Source organism: Oncorhynchus mykiss, chromosome 2 (genome assembly GCF_057628025.1).
Source record: "Oncorhynchus mykiss isolate SJ-2025 chromosome 2, ASM5762802v1, whole genome shotgun sequence".
Lineage (NCBI taxonomy): Eukaryota > Metazoa > Chordata > Actinopteri > Salmoniformes > Salmonidae > Oncorhynchus > Oncorhynchus mykiss.
Window position 1 is genome coordinate 11,868,289 of NC_143023.1, and position 19,927 is coordinate 11,888,215.

The following is a 19,927-nucleotide window of genomic DNA, read 5'->3' on the forward strand; positions in this document are numbered from 1 at the left end:
ACCCTTATCAAAGAACCATCTCTTCTTCCCTCGTGAGTTTGATTCAGGATTCCACCCCTTTTCCCCAATCAAAGGACTTCTATCTCAAATCCTGAGGCCTAAAAAAAGTTATCCCGACATAAATTGGTTTAGAATGATCGTTTGCTTGAGCAACCAGTGAAATGTATTAGAGGAAACCATTTCTCCGGGTGCTGAATCATTTGATAGACCTCATTTAACTGTTTTTACACAACGTTGCTCTTTGATATTGGTTCTAGGCTGAGGACTTACGGCATCTATTAAATTCCAGTCTTCCTCTACAAAGACAAAATAGTTGTATTGTACACATTTCATTATGTGTGTGTGTGTGTGGTGTGTGTGTGTGTGTGTGTGTGTGTGTGTGTGTATCAAATCAAATGTTATTTGTCCCACGCGCCGAATAAAACAGGTGAAATGCTTACTTTACAATCAACTAACCAACAACGCAGTTTTAAGAAGAAAATAAAAATACATTCAAATAGAAATAAAAACACAAGAAAAATAAATACATCTAAATATATTTTAAATGCAATAATTCAATTATATAATAAATTAAATTACAAATATATACTTTTTTAAAGTAACAATTAATTAAAGAGCAGCAGAAAAATAACAATAGCAAAGACTATATACAGGGGGTACCAGTACTGAGTCAATGCGTGGGGGCACCGGATAGTCGAGGTAATTGAGGTAATAACTCTACCTACATGTACATATTAAGGTGACTATGCATTGATAATAAACAGAGAGTAGCAGCAGCGTAAAAGTGTGTGTTTGTGTGGGGGGGGCTGGAGTCTTATGGCTTGGGGGTAGAAGCTGTTTAGAATCCTCTTGGACCTAGACTTGGCACTCCGGTACCGCTAGCCGTGTGGTAGCAGAGAGAACAGTCTATGACTAGGATGGCTGGAGTCTTTGACAATTTTTAGGGCCTTCCTCTGACACCACCTGGTATAGAGGTCCTGGATGGCAGGAAGCTTGGCCCCAGTGATGTACGGGGCCGTACGCACTACCCTCTGTTGTGCCATGCGGTCGGAGGCCGAGCAGGTGCCATACAGTCAGTGATGCAACCAGGATGCTCTCGATGGTGCAGCTGTAGAACCTGTTGAGGATCTGAGGACCCATGACAAATCTTTTCATTCTCCTGAGGGGGAATAGGTTTTGTTGTGCCCTCTTAACGTCTGTCTTGGTGTGCTTGGACCATGTTAGTTTGTTGGTGATGTGGACACCAAGGAACTTGAAGCTCTCAAACTGCTCCACTACAGCCCCGTCGATGAGAATGGGGACGTGCTCGGTCCTCTTTTTCCTGTAGTCCATAATCATTTCCTTTGTCTTGATCATGTTGAGGGAGAAGTTGTTGTCCTGGAACCACACGGCCAGGACTCAGACCTCCTTCCTATAAACTGTCTCATCGTTGTTAGTGATCAGGCCTACCACTGTTGTGTCATCTGCAAACTTAATGGTTTGCCGACCCACACCCATTTGCATACCGCCCCAAAAGATCCACAGATGATGCAATCTCTGTTGCACTCCATACTGCCTTTTCACACCTGGACAAAAGGAACACCTATGTACGTACGAGAGGAAGATGTCATCCATGCACTTATTGATGAAGCCAGTGACTGATGTGGTGTACTCCTCAATGCCATCGGAAGAATCCCAGAACATATTCCAGTCTGTGCTAGCAAAACAGTCCTGTAGCTTGCATCCGCTTCATCTGACCACTTTCTTATTGACCGAGTCACTGGTGCTTCCTGCTTTAATTTTTATTTGTAAGCAGGAATCAGGAGGATAGAATTATGGTCAGATTTGCCAAATGGAGTGGAGGGAGAGCTTTGTGTGCGTCTCTGTGTGTGGAGTAAAGGTGGTCCAGGGGTTTTTCCTCCCTCTGGTTGCACATTTAACATGCTGGTAGAAATGAGGTTTTCCTGCATTAAAGTCCCCGGCCACTAGGAGCGCCACCTCTGGGTGAGCGTTTTCCTGTTTACTTATGGCCGTATACAGCGCATTGAGTGTGGTCTTAGTGCCGGCATCGATTTGTGGTGGTATGTAGACAGCTATGAAAAATACAGATGAAAACTCTCTTTGTAAATAGTGTGGTCTACAGCTTATCATGAGATACTCTACCTCAGGCGAGCAAAACCTTGAGACTTCCTTAGATTTGGCGCACCAACTGTTGTTTATAAATATACATAGCCCGCTACCCCTTGTCTTACCAGAAGCCGCTGTTCTATCCTGCAGAAAAAGCTTAAAACCCGCCAGCTGTATGTTATTCATGTTGTCGTTCAGCATCGACTCGTGAAACATAAGATATTACAGTTTTTAATGTCGCGTTGGTAGGATATACGTGATTGTAGTTTGTCTATTTTATTATCGCTTGATTGTACGTTGGCTAATAGGACCAATGGTAAAGGTAGATTACCCTCTCAGCGTGGGATCCTAAAAAGGCATCCGGATCTTCGTCCACGATACCGCAGTCTCTTACTCCTGCGAATGACGGGGATGAGGGCCTTGTCGGGCGTCTGAAGTAAATCTTTCCCGTCCGACTCGTTGAACAAAAGGTATTCCTCCAGCACGGGGTGAGTAATCGCTGTCATGATATCTACAAGCTCTTTTCGGTCAGAAGATACGGTGGCAGAAACATTATGTACAAAATACATACAAATAACGTGAAAAAACATACACAATAGCACAATTGGTTACGGGATCATAAAACAGCAGCCATCACCTTCGTGTAGGTGTGTGTGCTAGCGCGCGCGTGTGTGTGAGAGAGAGAGAGTGAATGTGTAGTAGACCTGTCCATACCTAGAGTTGCAGCAGAGTAGCAGCATGTCCCTGTTGCTGCAGAGGACCTGAAGGAGAACCAGGAAGGCCTTGGCTCTGATGACAGAGGACGGGTTCTCCAGTGAACGCATTATCTTCACCACAAAGTCCTGTAATGACAGACAGCCACTCCATTAAAGGGAGAGTTCACTGTTTTGGCGTTATGATACAATCCATTTGATTATCATTGCTACCTACAATAACAAAAAATGCTAGCCAGGAGATTCTGGAATTTCCATAAAAAACATTTTAAAATTATTTGGACGAAACAACACACAAGGGTAAGTCAGAACTATCCCTTTAAGATATGCTCAACTGTAATGGAGTCAAGTGGGGTTAGATAAGCCTTAGCTGACCAGTAGAGCCAACTATAGTGTTGACCTGACACTGAGTCTTAGCTGACCAGTAGAGTCAGCTATAGTGTTGACCTGATACTGAGCTACATTGAGTCTTAGCTGACCAGTAGAGCCAGCTATAGTGTTTACCTGACACTGAGCTACACTGAGTCTTAGCTGACCAGTAGAGCCAGCTATAGTGCTGACCTGACACTGAGTCTTAGCTGACCAGTAGAGCCAGCTATAGTGTTGACCTGATACTGAGTCTTAGCTGACTAGTAGAGCCAGCTATAGTATTGACCTGACACTGAGTCTTAGCTGACCAGTAGAGCCAGCTATAGTGTTGACCTGACACTGAGTCTTAGCTGACCAGTAGAGCCAGCTATAGTGTTGACCTGATACTGAGTCTTAACTGACCAGTAGAGTCAGCTATAGTGTTGACCTGCTACTGAGTCTTAGCTGACCAGTAGAGCCAGCTATAGTGTTGACCTGACACTGAGCTACACTGAGTCTTAGCTGACCAGTAGAGCCAGCTATAGTGTTGACCTGACACTGAGTCTTAGCTGACCAGTAGAGTCAGCTATAGTGTTGACCTGATACTGAGCTACACTGAGTCTAAACTGACCAGTAGAGTCAGCTATAGTGTTGACCTGATACTGAGCTACACTGAGTCTTAGCTGACCAGTAGAGCCAGCTATAGTGTTGACCTGACACTGAGTCTTAGCTGACCAGTAGAGTCAGCTATAGTGTTGACCTGATACTGAGCTACACTGAGTCTTAACTGACCAGTAGAGTCAGCTATAGTGTTGACCTGATACTGAGCTACACTGAGTCTTAACTGACCAGTAGAGTCAGCTATAGTGTTGACCTGATACTGAGCTACACTGAGTCTTAACTGACCAGTAGAGTCAGCTATAGTGTTGACCTGATACTGAGCTACACTGAGTCTAAACTGACCAGTAGAGTCAGCTATAGTGTTGACCTGATACTGAGCTACACTGAGTCTTAACTGACCAGTAGAGTCAGCTATAGTGTTGACCTGATACTGAGCTACACTAACCTGGAAGGCTCCCTGTGGGCTGCTACAGGTGTTATTACTTACACTATCTGGAAGGTGCTGGGAGGGTGGAAACGACAGCCTCTCCAAAACAATACACTTATCATAAAACCATAGGTTAATAGGACTAATTGGCTCAACGCTATTTACTGGGCAGCAAATGAGTCAGAATTGATTAACTTTCACAATCAGGAGGAAAATGGAAAAGGACAGCAGAAGTAAGACAGACATGAACACTCCTAAATACTGTGATTAAATACTGGCTGTGGTTGTGTGTGAGCAGTTGAGTTCATTCATTTCAAAAGCCTCTGGTCTACCCTGCTGCATGAACTGTAATTACATCAACAGTATTCCAAGCTGCACTAGAAGATTGTTGCAGCTCCTTCCCCAATTAGTGGAGTTGCTTAGAGATTCATTGAAATAAAACATTTATGCAAAGACAATGCATGAATAAACAAGGCTTTCCGGACTTCTATTTGTCAAGGGAATTCATGAGGAAAATGTATAGCATTTTATAATTGGTGCAAAGGTGACGCAGTAAGTTGTATGCACTCAAAGACTTGTTTTCCCCAGTTACATTGGAAATGGACATGTAGATTCATTCAGGTCAAACTAAATGACCAATGGAAATCTCACAGAACCTTGAAGGCAGCGATGTACAGTACCTTCTTAAATCACTTTCACCGGCTCATTTGTGTCTATAGGAACTTTACTGGGAGGGAGGGCCTTGTTTGTGCATTAACAATCCTGCTACTATTACGAAACAGTACTGCCCCTCTTAGTGGAGAATCCTGAAAGCAAGATGAATATTTAAAGATAATCATCAGTAGGAATAAGGCATGTTTGTTCAAGTCTCAGTGACTGGGAGTCAAGTCAACCTCAGGAAATAAGAGAACTCCTCTCTTTGAAGAAAATGATTCTCTCCCATCCCAGTTGGTGAGGCCATGAGACAGACTAGACATCACATGCAGACAAATCTTTCTCTTTCTTATCTGCATCTTATCTGGCTTTGGCTGCATGTGTTCCGTTGGGAGAGATTTATATTCCATTATTTGTTCATACTTACAACTAACCCTAACTGGGCCAGAGGATTAAAGATAGAGGGAGATGGAGAGGAGAGAGGAGAAGAAGAGGAGAGGAGATGGGATTCATCTCCTGTGTTGGCTGGAACTAGCAGCACAAGCTGATAATGGCCAATTATCTGTCAGACGTTAGGGAGAGGGCGGCGGTGCCGGGTCAGATGAGATGTTTAGTGCTGAAGAAGATGGCACAGGGCTGAAACACGTCCACACAGAGACAACACCAATCCCATACAGCTATGGCACGGGCCACACTCTTAGCCTCACAGTGACAGTTGAATGAGGGGCTATAGTTGTGCTTTCATTTCCTTCGTCCCAAATGGCACCCTATTCCCTATAGTGCACTACCTTTGCCCAGGGCCCATAGGGTCAAAAGTAGTGCACTATTTTATTTTTAACCATTATTTAACTAGACAAGTCAGTTAAGAACAAATTCTTATTTACAATGACGGCCTACAGTTGGATTCGAACCAGGGTCTGTAGTGACGCGTCTAGCACTGAGATGCAGTGCCTTAGACCACTGCGCCACTCGGGAGTCATGTAGGGAATAGAGTAGCATTTAGGACTGTTGGTGTTTAACAAGGTGTTACACTACAGTATCCTACATACCTGCTCCTGGACTAGTCTGTGTAGCTGGGCGTGGGCCCCTGACGCCAGCATGGCAGAGAACATGGTGAGTATGTGCTGCTGGACACGGCTGATCCCCGACACCAGGCTGGCTAAGATGGCTGGCAGCCCCACCTTGTCAATCACACTGTGGAAGGCACTGGCTGAGAGGCGGGTGATTCTACACAGGGCCTGTATGAAGTTAATAACACAGGAAGGCCTCAGTCATCATCAAGTTCTCTTTCAAACACAGCTGGCTTCTAAAAGTGTCTGAAGTGCCGGATAGGCAGGGTTTGTACATTTGGGACTATTGCATTGGTTTCTTTGGGTCAGACAAACTCAATCAAGAAACAGTTTAAATAGGAACCTTGGTCTGGTATCAAGATATTAGTCCCGATGCAGGTTATATACATGGACATAATCCACCCAGTGGTATTTCATCAGTACACACAGTATCTCTACTTCAATCACAAATGAAAGTGAAATATTATAGTGAATGAGTGAGTTCAGATTTCCCTTGTTAGTGTATTGTGTTTGTACTTACTGAGATGGCGCTGACGCGTAGTGAGTCGACGCTGGAGTGTGTGAACAGGTACCAGAGCATGGGGCCTATCTCCGCGGTGATGAAGCCCTGGGCGTAGTGAGACGCCGGGGTACACACGTTCTCCACCATCTTACACACCATGTGGTTCACAACCAGCTCCTCCTAAAGACACACATACAGACACACACACAGACGGACATACACACACGGATGAACCCAACACACACACACAGCACAATACAATGGAATGCCCAAGATAGGTTAGCTAGGCTAAATAAAACACAATCCTGAATCCTACAAGAACCTGAAGGTCACACCTCAAAGAAAAGCAAAACAAAACAATTAGCAAGTAACAATTTGATTTACACAAATCATTACAATGGCTAAAATGTGAAGTGGTTCATTACCCACCACGCATCCATTATATACCACACATCCATTATATACCACAGATCCATTATATACCACGCATCCATTATATACCACACATCCATTATATACCACACATCCATTATATACCACACATCCATTATATACCACACATCCATTATATACCACACATCCATTATATACCACGCATCCATTATATACCACACATCCATTATATACCACACATCCATTATATACCACGCATCCATTATATACCACACATCCATTATATACCACACATCCATTATATACCACGCATCCATTATATACCACACATCCATTATATACCACACATCCATTATACACCACACATCCATTATATACCACACATCCATTATACACCACACATCCATTATATACCACGCATCCATTATATACCACACATCCATTATATAACACACATCCATTATATACCACACATCCATTATATACCACACATCCATTATACACCACACATCCATTATATACACAGATCCATTATATACCACACATCCATTATATACCACGGATCCATTATATACCACACATCCATTATATACCACACATATACCACACATCCATTATATACCACACATCCATTAAATACCACACATCCATTATATACCACACATCCATTATATACCAGAGATCCATTATATACCACACATCCATTATATACCACAGATCTATTATATACCACACATCCATTATATACCACAGATCCATTATATACCACACATCCATTATATACCACACATCCATTATATACCACAGATCCATTATATACCACAGATCCATTATATACCACACATCCATTATATACCACACATCCATTATATACCACACATCCATTATATACCACACATCCATTATATACCACAGATCCATTATATACCACAGATCCATTATATACCACAGATCCATTATATACCACATATCCATTATATACCACAGATCCATTATATACCACACATCCATTATATACCACAGATCCATTATATACCACAGATCCATTATATACCACACATCCATTATATACCACAGATCCATTATATACCACAGATCCATTATATACCACACATCCATTATATACCACATATCCATTATATACCACACATCCATTATATACCACAGATCCATTATATACCACAGATCCATTATATACCACACATCCATTATATACCACACATCCATTATATACCACACATCCATTATATACCACACATCCATTATATACCACACATCCATTATATACCACACATCCATTAAGTCACCTTGTTACCCTGGTTCCACTGGGTTACATCATAAGCTCCATTAAAACGTGGAAATTAGGAAATGAAAAAACGTGGAAATGAGGATCATTACTAACAACCTAATAAACATAGCGTTCACTAGTTAAAACCAGTATTCTACCACAGTACCTTTCTGAACTACAGTCGTGGCCAAAAGTTTTAGATATTAGATATTGTTATCGGATGTTACTATGGAATTTTGAAGTGTAATTACAAGCATCTTCATAAGTTTCAAAGGCTTTTATTGACAATTACATGAAGTTGATGCAAAGAGTCAATATTTGCAGTGTTGACCCTTCTTTTTCAAGACCTCTGCAATCCGCCCTGGCATGCTGTCAATTAACTTCTGACTGATGGCAGCCCATTGCATAATCAATACTTTGAGTTTGTCAGAATTTGTGGGGTTTTTGTTTGTCCACCAGCCTCTTGAGGATTGACCACAAGTTCTCAATGGGATTAAGGTCTGGGGAGTTTCCTGGCCATGGACCCAAAATATCAATGTTTTGTTCCCCGAGCCACTTAGTTATCACTTTTGCCTTATGGCAAGGTGCTCCATCATGCTGGCAAAGGCATTGTTTGTCACCAAACTGTTCCTGGGTGGTTGGGAGAAGTTGCTCTCGGAGGATGTGTTGGTACCATTCTTTATTCATGGCTGTGTTCTTAGGCAAAATGGAGAGTGAGTCCACTCCCTTGGCTGAGAAGCAACCCCACACATGAATGGTCTCAGGATGCTTTACTGTTGGCATGACACATGCACGCAGGACTGATGGTAAGCGCTCACCTTGTCTTCTCCGGACAAGCTTTATTTCGGATGCCCCAAACAATCGGAAAGGGGATTCATCAGAGAAAATGACTTTACCCCAGTCCTCAGCAGTCCAATCCCTGTACCTTTTGCAGAATATCAGTCTGTCCCTGATGTTTTTCCTTGAGAGAAGTGGCTTCTTTGCTGCCCTTCTTGACACCAGGCCATCCTCCAAAAGTCTTTGCCTCACTGTGCGTGCAGATGCACTCACACCTGCCTGCTACCATTCCTGAGCAAGCTCTGTACTGGTGGTGCCCCGATCCCGCAGCTGAATCAACTTAAGGAGACCTGGCTCTCAAGACAAGACAGGTTATGTCCACACTGCCCACAAAATGAGGTGGAAACTGAGCTGCACTATCTAACCTCCTGCCCAATGTATATTAGAGACACATATTTTCCTCAGATTACACAGATCCACAAAGAATTTGAAAACAAATCCAATTTTGATAATACCACAGTGTGCCATCACAGCAGCAGGATTTGTGACCAGTGAAGAACAAACACCACTGTAAATGCAACCCATATTTATGTTTATTTATTTTCTCTTTTGTAGTTTAACTATTTGCACATCGTGACAACACTATGTATAGACATAATATGAAATTTGAAATGTCTCTATTCCTTTGAAACTTTTGTAAGTGTAGTGTTTACACTTTTGTTTATTATCTATTTCACTTGTTTCCCATGCAAATAAAGCCCTTTGAATTTAATTTAATTGAGAGAGGGACAGCGGAGACAGCGAGAGAGAGAGACAGCGAGAGAGACAGAGACAGCGAGAGAGAGAGAGACAGCGAGAGAGAGAGAGACAGCGAGAGAGAGAGAGAGACAGCAAGAGAAAGACAGACAGCGAGAGAGAGAGAGAGAAAGAGGGCTCTAGGTTCTGATATAGTTGAGGTGCTGAGTAGGAGGACACCTGCACTGATTGACAAGCTGCTAGAGGGCGAGTGAGGAGTTAAGGAATCTGCGTCCCAAATGGCACCCTATTCTGTACATAGTGCACTACTTTTGACCAGAGTCCACGTAGTGCACTATATAGGGAATAGGGTGCCATTTGGGACAGACCCGAAGAGTGAACATAGTGAGGGGGAACATTCCAGTCAGAAAGGCCTTGTTGTGTCAGTAGAACAAGTCAACCAGAAACGAATACAACTCAAGTCAAGATACTCCACACAGCACAGCAGCCTCAAGGTTTCTCTTCTCTCTCCACACAACAACCATACAAAATCACTGTGAAGAAAAGCTGAGGCCGTTTTTTTAAACACGCCCGTTTGTACAACTAACTATCTTTCATACCGGTGTGGACATACTGTACACAGACTCCCTTTTCACAAAGGTAAGGCACGCTGGAGGCTACTGTGTATAAGGTGTGCTGTAACTCAGAGCATGTTTTAACCTGATGTTACAAAGGCAACTATACTAGACTAAAACAGCATAAACAAAACACACACAGAGAAAACCTTGGAGTCATGCGATGCGTCACTACTTATTCCAACCTTTCAGAAAGTGAAGTCTGAAAATGGCATTGAAAATCTAATGTTATGAACAGAGGCAGGGAGGGGCATTGAAAATCTAATGTTATGAACAGATGCAGGGAGGGGCTTTGAAAATCTAATGTTATAAACAGAGGCAGGGAGGGGCATTGAAAATCTAATGTTATGAACAGAGGCAAGGAGGGGCATTGAAAATCTAATGTTATGAACAGAGGCAGGGAGGGGCATTGAAAATATAATGTTATGAACAGAGGCAGGGAGGGGCTTTGAAAATCTAATGTTATGAACAGAGGCAGGGAGGGGCTTTGAAAATCTAATGTTATGAACAGAGGCAGGGAGGGGCATTGAAAATATAATGTTATGAACAGAGGCAGGGAGGGGCATTGAAAATCTAATGTTATGAACAGAGGCAGGGAGGGGCATTGAAAATATAATGTTATGAACAGAGACAGGGAGGGGCTTTGAAAATCTAATGTTATGAACAGAGGCAGGGAGGGGCATTGAAAATCTAATGTTATGAACAGAGGCAGGGAGGGGCATTGAAAATATAATGTTATGAACAGAGGCAGGGAGGGGCATTGAAAATATAATGTTATGAACAGAGGCAGGGAGGGGCATTGAAAATCTAATGTTATAAACAGAGGCAGGGAGGGGCATTGAAAATATAATGTTATGAACAGAGGCAGGGAGGGGCATTGAAAATCTAATGTTATGAACAGAGGCAGGGAGGGGCATTGAAAATCTAATGTTATAAACAGAGGCAGGGAGGGGCATTGAAAATCTAATGTTATGAACAGAGGCAGGGAGGGGCATTGAAAATATAATGTTATGAACAGAGGCAGGGAGGGGCATTGAAAATATAATGTTATGAACAGAGGCAGGGAGGGGCATTGAAAATATAATGTTATGAACAGAGGCAGGGAGGGGCATTGAAAATATAATGTTATGAACAGAGGCAGGGAGGGGCATTGAAAATATAATGTTATGAACAGAGGCAGGGAGGGGCATTGAAAATATAATGTTATGAACAGAGGCAGGGAGGGGCATTGAAAATATAATGTTATGAACAGAGGCAGGGAGGGGCATTGAAAATATAATGTTATGAACAGAGGCAGGGAGGGGCTTTGAAAATATAATGTTATGAACAGAGGCAGGGAGGGGCATTGAAAATATAATGTTATGAACAGAGGCAGGGAGGGGCTTTGAAAATCTAATGTTATGAACAGAGGCAGGGAGGGGCATTGAAAATTGAATGTTATGAACAGAGGCAGGGAGGGGCTTTGAAAATCTAATGTTATGAACAGAGGCAGGGAGGGGCATTGAAAATTGAATGTTATGAACAGAGGCAGGGAGGGGCATTGAAAATTGAATGTTATGAACAGAGGCAGGGAGGGGCATTGAAAATCTAATGTTATGAACAGAGGCAGGGAGGGGCATTGAAAATCTAATGTTATGAACAGAGGCAGGGAGGGGCTTTGAAAATCTAATGTTATGAACAGAGGCAGGGAGGGGCATTGAAAATCTAATGTTATGAACAGAGGCAGGGAGGGGCATTGAAAATATAATGTTATGAACAGAGGCAGGGAGGGGCATTGAAAATATAATGTTATGAACAGAGGCAGGGAGGGGCATTGAAAATATAATGTTATGAACAGAGGCAGGGAGGGGCATTGAAAATATAATGTTATGAACAGAGGCAGGGAGGGGCATTGAAAATATATGGTAAAGAACATCAAAAGGTCAATAGCTATTGCTATTGGGCCTACCAATATGTTGCTTGTATACGAGTGGCTCAGGATTTCTTTTGAGAGAAAAGGTTGGAGAACCCTGATCTAACTCCCTGGTACAAATGTAGTGCACTAAATAGAAAATAGGGTGCCAATTTGAAAACCGCCATTAAAGGACATTGGGCACACCTGTGGAGTGGAGTGTGGCTAATTCTCTATTTTTCTAAATAAAACACTGCTACTGTATTAATACTAGCATCTAACACACTGGGAAAAAATGTACATAGGATGCAACAACAACAAAAAGTACTCATCCAAGAAGTTCTCAAAATGCGTGGGCATGAGAGCTATTTTAAACACCATTTTATTTCCTTGTTTAACTGTTCTACAAGAAACATTTAAATGACTTACATTTGTTTTGCAGATATACTGTAGATTACCCTGGACTAACTGGAAAATCATTCCAAACAGGAGTCTAATTCAACATGAAAAGGGATGAAAGCCTTTAACTAATGTCTAGACTGTAGGACCTAAAACCATAACCTAGGGCTAATACTGTAGGGCCTAAAACCATAACCTAGGGCTAATACAGAGGGCCTAAAACCATAACCTGGGGCTAATACTGTAGGCCTAAAACCATAACCTAGGGCTAATACTGTAGGACCTAAAACCATAACCTAGGGCTAATACTGTAGGGCCTAAAACCATAACCTAGGGCTAATACTGTAGGGCCTAAAACCATAACCTAGGGCTAATACTGTAGGACCTAAAACCATAACCTAGGGCTAATACTGTAGGGCCTAAAACCATAACCTAGGGCTAATACTGTAGGGCCTAAAACCATAACCTAGGGCTAATACTGTAGGGCCTAAAACCATAACCTAGGGCTAATACTGTAGGGCCTAAAACCATAACCTAGGGCTAATACTGTAGGGCCTAAAACCATAACCTAGGGCTAATACTGTAGGACCTAAAACCATAACCTAGGGCTAATACTGTAGGGCCTAAAACCATAACCTAGGGCTAATACTGTAGGGCCTAAAACCATAACCTAGGGCTAATACTGTAGGGCCTAAAACCATAACCTAGGGCTAATACTGTAGGCCTAAAACCATAACCTAGGGTTAATACTGTAGGGCTAAAACCATAATCTAGGGCTAATACTGTAGGCCTAAAACCATAACCTAGGGCTAATACTGTAGGGCCTAAAACCATAACCTAGTGCTAATACTGTAGGCCTAAAACCATAACCTAGGGCTAATACTGTAGGCCTAAAACCATAATCTAGTGCTAATACTGTAGGCCTAAAACCATAACCTAGGGCTAATACTGTAGGCCTAAAACCATAATCTAGTGCTAATACTGTAGGCCTAAAACCATAACCTAGGGCTAATACTGTAGGCCTAAAACCATAACCTAGGGCTAATACTGTAGGCCTAAAACCATAACCTAGGGCTAATACTGTAGGCCTAAAACCATAACCTAGGGCTAATACTGTAGGCCTAAAACCATAACCTAGGGCTAATACTGTAGGCATAAAACCATAACCTAGGGCTAATACTGTAGGGCCTAAAACCATAACCTAGGGTGTATACTATAGGGCCTAAAACCATAACCTAGGGCTAATACTGTAGGCCTAAAACCATATCCTAGGGTGTATACTGTAGGGCCTAAAACCATAACCTAGGGCTAATACTGTAGGGCCTAAAACCATAACCTAGGGCTAATACTGTAGGGCCTAAAACCATATCCTAGGGTGTATACTGTAGGGCCTAAAACCATAACCTAGGGCTAATACTGTAGGGCCTAAAACCATAACCTAGGGCTAATACTGTAGGGCTTAAAACCATAACCTTAAGAACCATAAACCATAATACTGTAGGGCCTACATGGGGATTGAACACAAAACTATGAGGACAAAACAGAGTTCAATGCAGCTCTTTACTAAGCTTAGTATCTCCACTACACGAGGATCGAAAAATCCCCAGTAAACAATTCTATATGAGAAGAAGACTCTTATCATAGTGGTAGCTATAAGTCTTTACTAAGCTTAGCCTTTGTGTCTCCTCTAGTTTGAGCCTGTGCTGTATGTTCTCCCAGAGTGTTAGCCGTGTCAGACTGAGAGGAGCCCTGCAGTCTCTCTTGTGGTTTCCCCAGCCTGCAACAAGTGCCTGTGTGTAATTATGTCCCTTTTGAAGCAGCAGCGCAGCACCTGGACCAGAAGAACGCTCGATGTAAATTCAGGACCGCCAGCTAAGCCTTTCATTATCCGGCTTGTTTTCATCTCTCTGCTTAGAACTCTATCCTCTCCGTTTAAATGGCATGTTTAATGAATAAGAGTGATATTAAAACCAAAAAATATCAAAATGGGTTTTAACTTTGTGAAATGTGTATTTAGAAGATTACAGAAGAATGCAAAGATGGAGCTGGCATGTAATAAGTCAGACAGCAAAACACCTACAAGACAGTGTGGAAAGGATCTCTGAAATTATTACCATTGAGTACTACAATACTTTAAGATACAATCTCCCTTGAAGAATGTCTACGTTCTTTTAAAAGAGACACTTCCCACTCGGCACACACTGGCTGAATCAATGTTGTTTCCACGTCGTTTCAATTCAATTACGTTGAACCAACATGGAATAGACGTTGAATTGACGTCTGTGCCCAGTGGGTTCTCTAGCTCACAAAAAATGTAGCAGTGTGTGATGTAACTGGTTATTATTATGAATCATCCAGAGGTGATTCGTCCCAAATGGCATCCTACTCCCTATATAGTGCACTACTTTTAACCGGAGCCAAAAGTAGTGCACTATATAGGGAATTGGGCTATGCTTCAGAGAGAGATTAGGCTGCAGCTGATTAGGAGCAGAGCATTACAGTAGCTCCTGTGTTGGACTGATACATGTTTAATGTGAGTGGAGAGCTGTGTGGAGTGGAGCGGTGCGGTGGCCAGGACTAGGAGATAGAGGAGGAGGGTTGAAGCCCCTGGCTCCCTCTCCCTGATACAGATACACCACCGCCACTGCCTCTGTTCCCAAACACACCTTTCATCATTGGCACTGGGAACATCTTCTTCACGCTCATAAATATTTCCTGCAGGCAGCTCAAGTCTGGCCCGTCTCTCTCTCTCTCTCTGTCCTCTCTCAGTCGCTTCTCCTGCCCGTCTCTCTCTCTCTCTTCTCAGTCGCTTCTCCTGCCCGTCTCTCTCTCTCTCTCTGTCCTCTCTCAGTCGCTTCTCCTGCCCGTCTCTCTCTCTCTCTCTGTCCTCTCTCAGTCGCTTCTCCTGCCCGTCTCTCTCTCTCTCCTCTCAGTCGTTTCTCCTGCCCGTCTCTCTCTCTCTCTCTCCTCTCAGTCGTTTATCCTGCCCGCTTCTCTCTCTCTCTGTCCTCTCTCACTTGATTCACCTGCCCCGTCTCTCTCTCTCTCTCGCCTTTTTCTCCCAGTCTCCCTATCTCTCGCTGCCTTGCCTTCTCTTCCCAGTCTCCTTCTCCCTTTCCATCTCTGGCATTCAGGCTCCCCTCTCTCTCACGCCCAGACTTTCCCTCCATCTTCCTCTCCCTCCTGAAACATTTGCTGATGCTGCTACACTCGCTGCAATGTTACGGTATGTGGGTTGCTGCCCTTAACAAGAGAACAAGCAACTCTCTTCTTGACATCTTATTCTCACCGTTTGTTTGGAATTTCAGAATCAGCTATGGTCATGAAAATCTGACATGCAAACACAGCTATAATTGCAGTTAAGTGCATGTAAAGTGGTGTAAGCATTTCACATATCAATTCAATTTGAAATGTTTTAACCATGCAGGGAAATACTGCATAAATAACATATGAAAACATACAATCGCCGGACAGTTTATTAGGTACACCCATCTAGTACTGGGTCGGACCCCCTTTGCCTCCAGAAGAGCCTGAATTCTTTGGGGCATGAATTCTACAAGTTGGAAACATTCCACAGGGATGTTGGCCCATGCTGACGTGATGTCATCACGCAGTTGCAGCAGATTGGACAGCGGTACACCACTGCCACCAGCCTGTACTGTTGACACCAGGCAGGATGGGTCCATGGACTCATGCTGCTTACGATAAACCCTGACTCTGCCATCAGCATGACGCAACTGGAATCAGGATTTGTCAGCCAAGGCATTGTTTTTCCACTCCACGATTGTCTAGTGCTGGTGATCGCGTGCCTGCCCACTGGAGCCGTTTCCTGTTGTTTTTAGCTGATAGGAGTGGAACTGGTGTGGTCGTAATAGCCCATCCGTGACAAGAATCGATGAATTGCGTGTTCCGAGATGCCGTTCTGCACACCACTGTTGTACTGAGTCATTATTTGTCTGTTTGTAGCCTGCCTGTTACTGTAGCTTGCATGATTCTTGCCATTCTCATTCGACCTCTCTCATCAACAAACTGTTGTCGCCCACTGTTGTCGGACTGACGCTGACTGGATGTTTTTTGTTTGTCTCACCATTCTGGGGAAACCCTTGACACTGTCATGCGGGAAAAGCCCAGGAGTCCGTTTCTGAGATACTAGATCTGGCGTGCCTGGCACCGACCATCATACCACACTCAGTCGCTTAGGTCACTGGTTTTGCCCATTCTAATGTTCAATCAAACAGTAACTGAATGCCTTGATGCCTGTCCGCCTGCTTTATATAGCAAGCCACGGCCACATGACTCACTGTCTGTAGGAGCGATCAATTTTGGTGAATGGGGTGATGTGTCTAATAGACTGTATATAGGCTATGCTATCTAGTCTAATTGCCATATGTTCTTGTTTACAAAGACATGAAGCCGCTGAATCATGCATGCTTGCCACAGCCAGGATCCATCCAATCAGAACTTAGCTAGAATTCCCATCCTACTCTGAAAGTTTGACTTCAATCTGTGTTTAGCTGGGGAGGTTCTCCCTAGAGAAGTAGGCAAGTGTCAGTCAGCACTCATCATCGCTCAATAGAAATAAATAAGAAAAGCACCCGGTTGGCAGCGTCTTAATGACCGACGTGGTGTGAGTGTGTGAGTGTGTGCTGTGCTTCCCTTCCTCAGTCATATCCCCCTCCCGGCCCTCAGAGAGGAGCACCCACAGAGTTATTATTAGTCAAGGTGGCTGGTGGAGAGAGACAGAGTGACTGACTGACTCTCAACACCACTTAACTTTCCTGATAGTATTATTCTCATTACAGCTCAGAGTCTGTATTGAACAAATCCTTTAATTAAATCAACAAAAGTCCCCTGTACCTGCAGTTCCTACAGGACTCATACAGACCTCTCTCTAGAACAATCCCATACAGACCTCTCTCCAAAACTATCCCAGACAGTCACTCAGACAGAACTCTCTCTAGAACTATCCCATACAGACATCCATACAGAACTATCTCCAGAACAATCCCATACAGACCTCTCCAAAACTATCCCAGACAGAACTCTCTCAAGAACTATCCCATAGAGAACTCTCTTCAGAACTATGTCATACAGAACTCTCTCCAGAACTATCCCAGAGAGTCACTCAGACAGAACCCTCTCCAGAACTATCCCAGACAGTCACTCAGACAGAACCCTCTCCAGAACTATCCCAGACAGTCACTCATACAGAACTCTCTCCAGAATTATCCCAGATAGTCACTCATACAGAACGATCCCAGACAGTCACTCAGACAGAACTCTCTCCAGAACGATCCCATACAGACCTCTCTCCAAAACTATCCCAGACAGTCACTCAGACAGAACTCTCTCTAGAACTATCCCATAGAGAACTCTCTTCAGAACTATGTCATACAGACTTCTCTCCAGAACTATCCCAGACAGTCACTTATACAGACCTATCCAGAACTATCCCAGACAGTCACTCATACCGACCTCTCTAGAACTATCCCAGACAGAACTCTCTCTAGAACTATCCCAGACAGTCACTCAGGCAGAACTCTCTCTAGAACTATCTCATACGGTCACTCATACAGACTTCTCTCCAGAACTATCACAGACAGTCACTCATACAGACCTCTCTCCAAAACTATCCCAGACAGAACTCTCTAGAACTATCCCAGACAGTCACTCATACAGAACTCTCTATGGAACTATCCCAGACAGTCCCTCATACAGAACTCTCTCCAGAACTATCCCAGACAGTCACTCAGACAGAACCCTCTCCAGAACTATCCCAGACAGTCACTCATACAGAACTCTCTCCAGAATTATCCCAGATAGTCACTCATACAGAACGATCCCAGACAGTCACTCAGACAGAACTCTCTCCAGAACGATCCCATACAGACCTCTCTCCAAATCTATCCCAGACAGTCACTCAGACAGAACTCTCTCCAGAACTATCTCATACAGACCGCTCTCCAAAACTATCCCAGACAGTCACTCAGACAGAACTTTCTCTAGAACTATCCCAGACAGTCACTCATTCAGAACTCTCCAGAACGATCCTAGACAGTCACTCAGACAGAACTCTCTCCAGAACGATCCCAGACAGAACTCTCTCCAGAACGATCCCAAACAGTCACTCAGACAGAACTCTCTCCAGAACGATCCCACACAGTCACTCAGACAGAACTCTCTCCAGAAAGATCCCAGTCACTCAGACAGAACTCTCTCCGGAACGATCCCAGACTGTCACTCAGACAAAACTCTTGAGAACTATCCCAGACAGTCACGCATACAGAACTCTCTCTAGAACTATCCCAGACAGTCACACATACAGAACTCTCTCCAGAACTAACCCAGACAGTCACTCATACAGAACTCTCCAGAACGATCCCAGACAGTCACTCAGACAGCACTCTCTCTAGAACTATCCCAGACAGTCAACGTTGTCAACATTGTAAGAAGCATGTACATTAACTTTCCCTCTGATGCTGTGAGGTCCAGATATAACATTCTAGAGGTATATAAAAACATCTGACATAATTTCTAGGAAAGATGAACAGGATCCATTACACCATTATTATTAATATGTTTTAAATAGAAGACTGGAGATTATGGATCAGAATTCACAAATTTGGTGTAAACTGTCTGGACAAAACCTATTTTTAGGCAAATCCTTTCAATGAAATTACAGTAGATGGCATCAGACTTAAATTGACCTACGTACAAATAAAGTTTCTTAAGTACATAGGTACAACTAAATTATATTTTCCCCCCCACCCAACTCACAAATCTTTGGAATAAATCTTGCTCCATATTGGTATATACGCTGGCCAGCCTAAAACTTTTGCTAATTAGTTTATAATGAACACGTAATATCAACTCTCCCTTCTGGGAGAAGAGACATGGTCTTTTGAAACAAACTCAGTTGTGTAATTAAGAAGAACAGATGCACCAGCTGAGGAACAACGGTCCTCTGGCCAGACTGACTATCTGGCTGACTGACACACTACTGCACTACACACAGCCTACATACAGAGTGTGTATGTGTGTGTACGTGTGTGTATCCACCGGTCGTTAATTGCCGGCGAGGTCATGACAAGGACCCATCCATCCGGGGGTTGTTTTGATGCAGGTACATGACAGGGGCTGACGACTGGGTCTGCTGCATGCCCTTGACTTGCAGTTGGCAAACAATGCCTGTAGGGCCTTGCAGGAGGATCATTACCGCGGAAGTCCCCCACCCCCCTCCCTCCCTCCCTCCTGCTGAGGCAGGTGCAGCAGTCTTACCCCTTCCCGAAGGCACCTCATTAACACTGTGTAGGCGGCAGCAGGAACAACCCACAGCTCTCCTGGGTTCTCTTTCTTCTCCTCCTGCGG

The 19,927-nt window shown here is 43.5% G+C and overlaps 1 protein-coding gene across 1 annotated transcript in view; it reads right to left on the reverse strand.

Annotated features, from left to right (window-relative positions):
• The window catches only part of LOC110520767 (inactive serine/threonine-protein kinase ULK4), a 233,517-nt gene that overhangs the window by 194,334 nt on the left and 19,256 nt on the right, over positions 1 to 19,927 (reverse strand). The window contains exons 19-22 of the mRNA XM_090188661.1: positions 19,838 to 19,921; positions 6,460 to 6,621; positions 5,919 to 6,107; positions 2,821 to 2,948 (exon numbers count right to left, since the gene is read on the reverse strand). Coding sequence (XP_090044787.1) covers positions 2,821 to 2,948; positions 5,919 to 6,107; positions 6,460 to 6,621; positions 19,838 to 19,921 — 563 coding nt within the window. The remainder of the gene's footprint in view (positions 1 to 2,820; positions 2,949 to 5,918; positions 6,108 to 6,459; positions 6,622 to 19,837; positions 19,922 to 19,927) is intronic.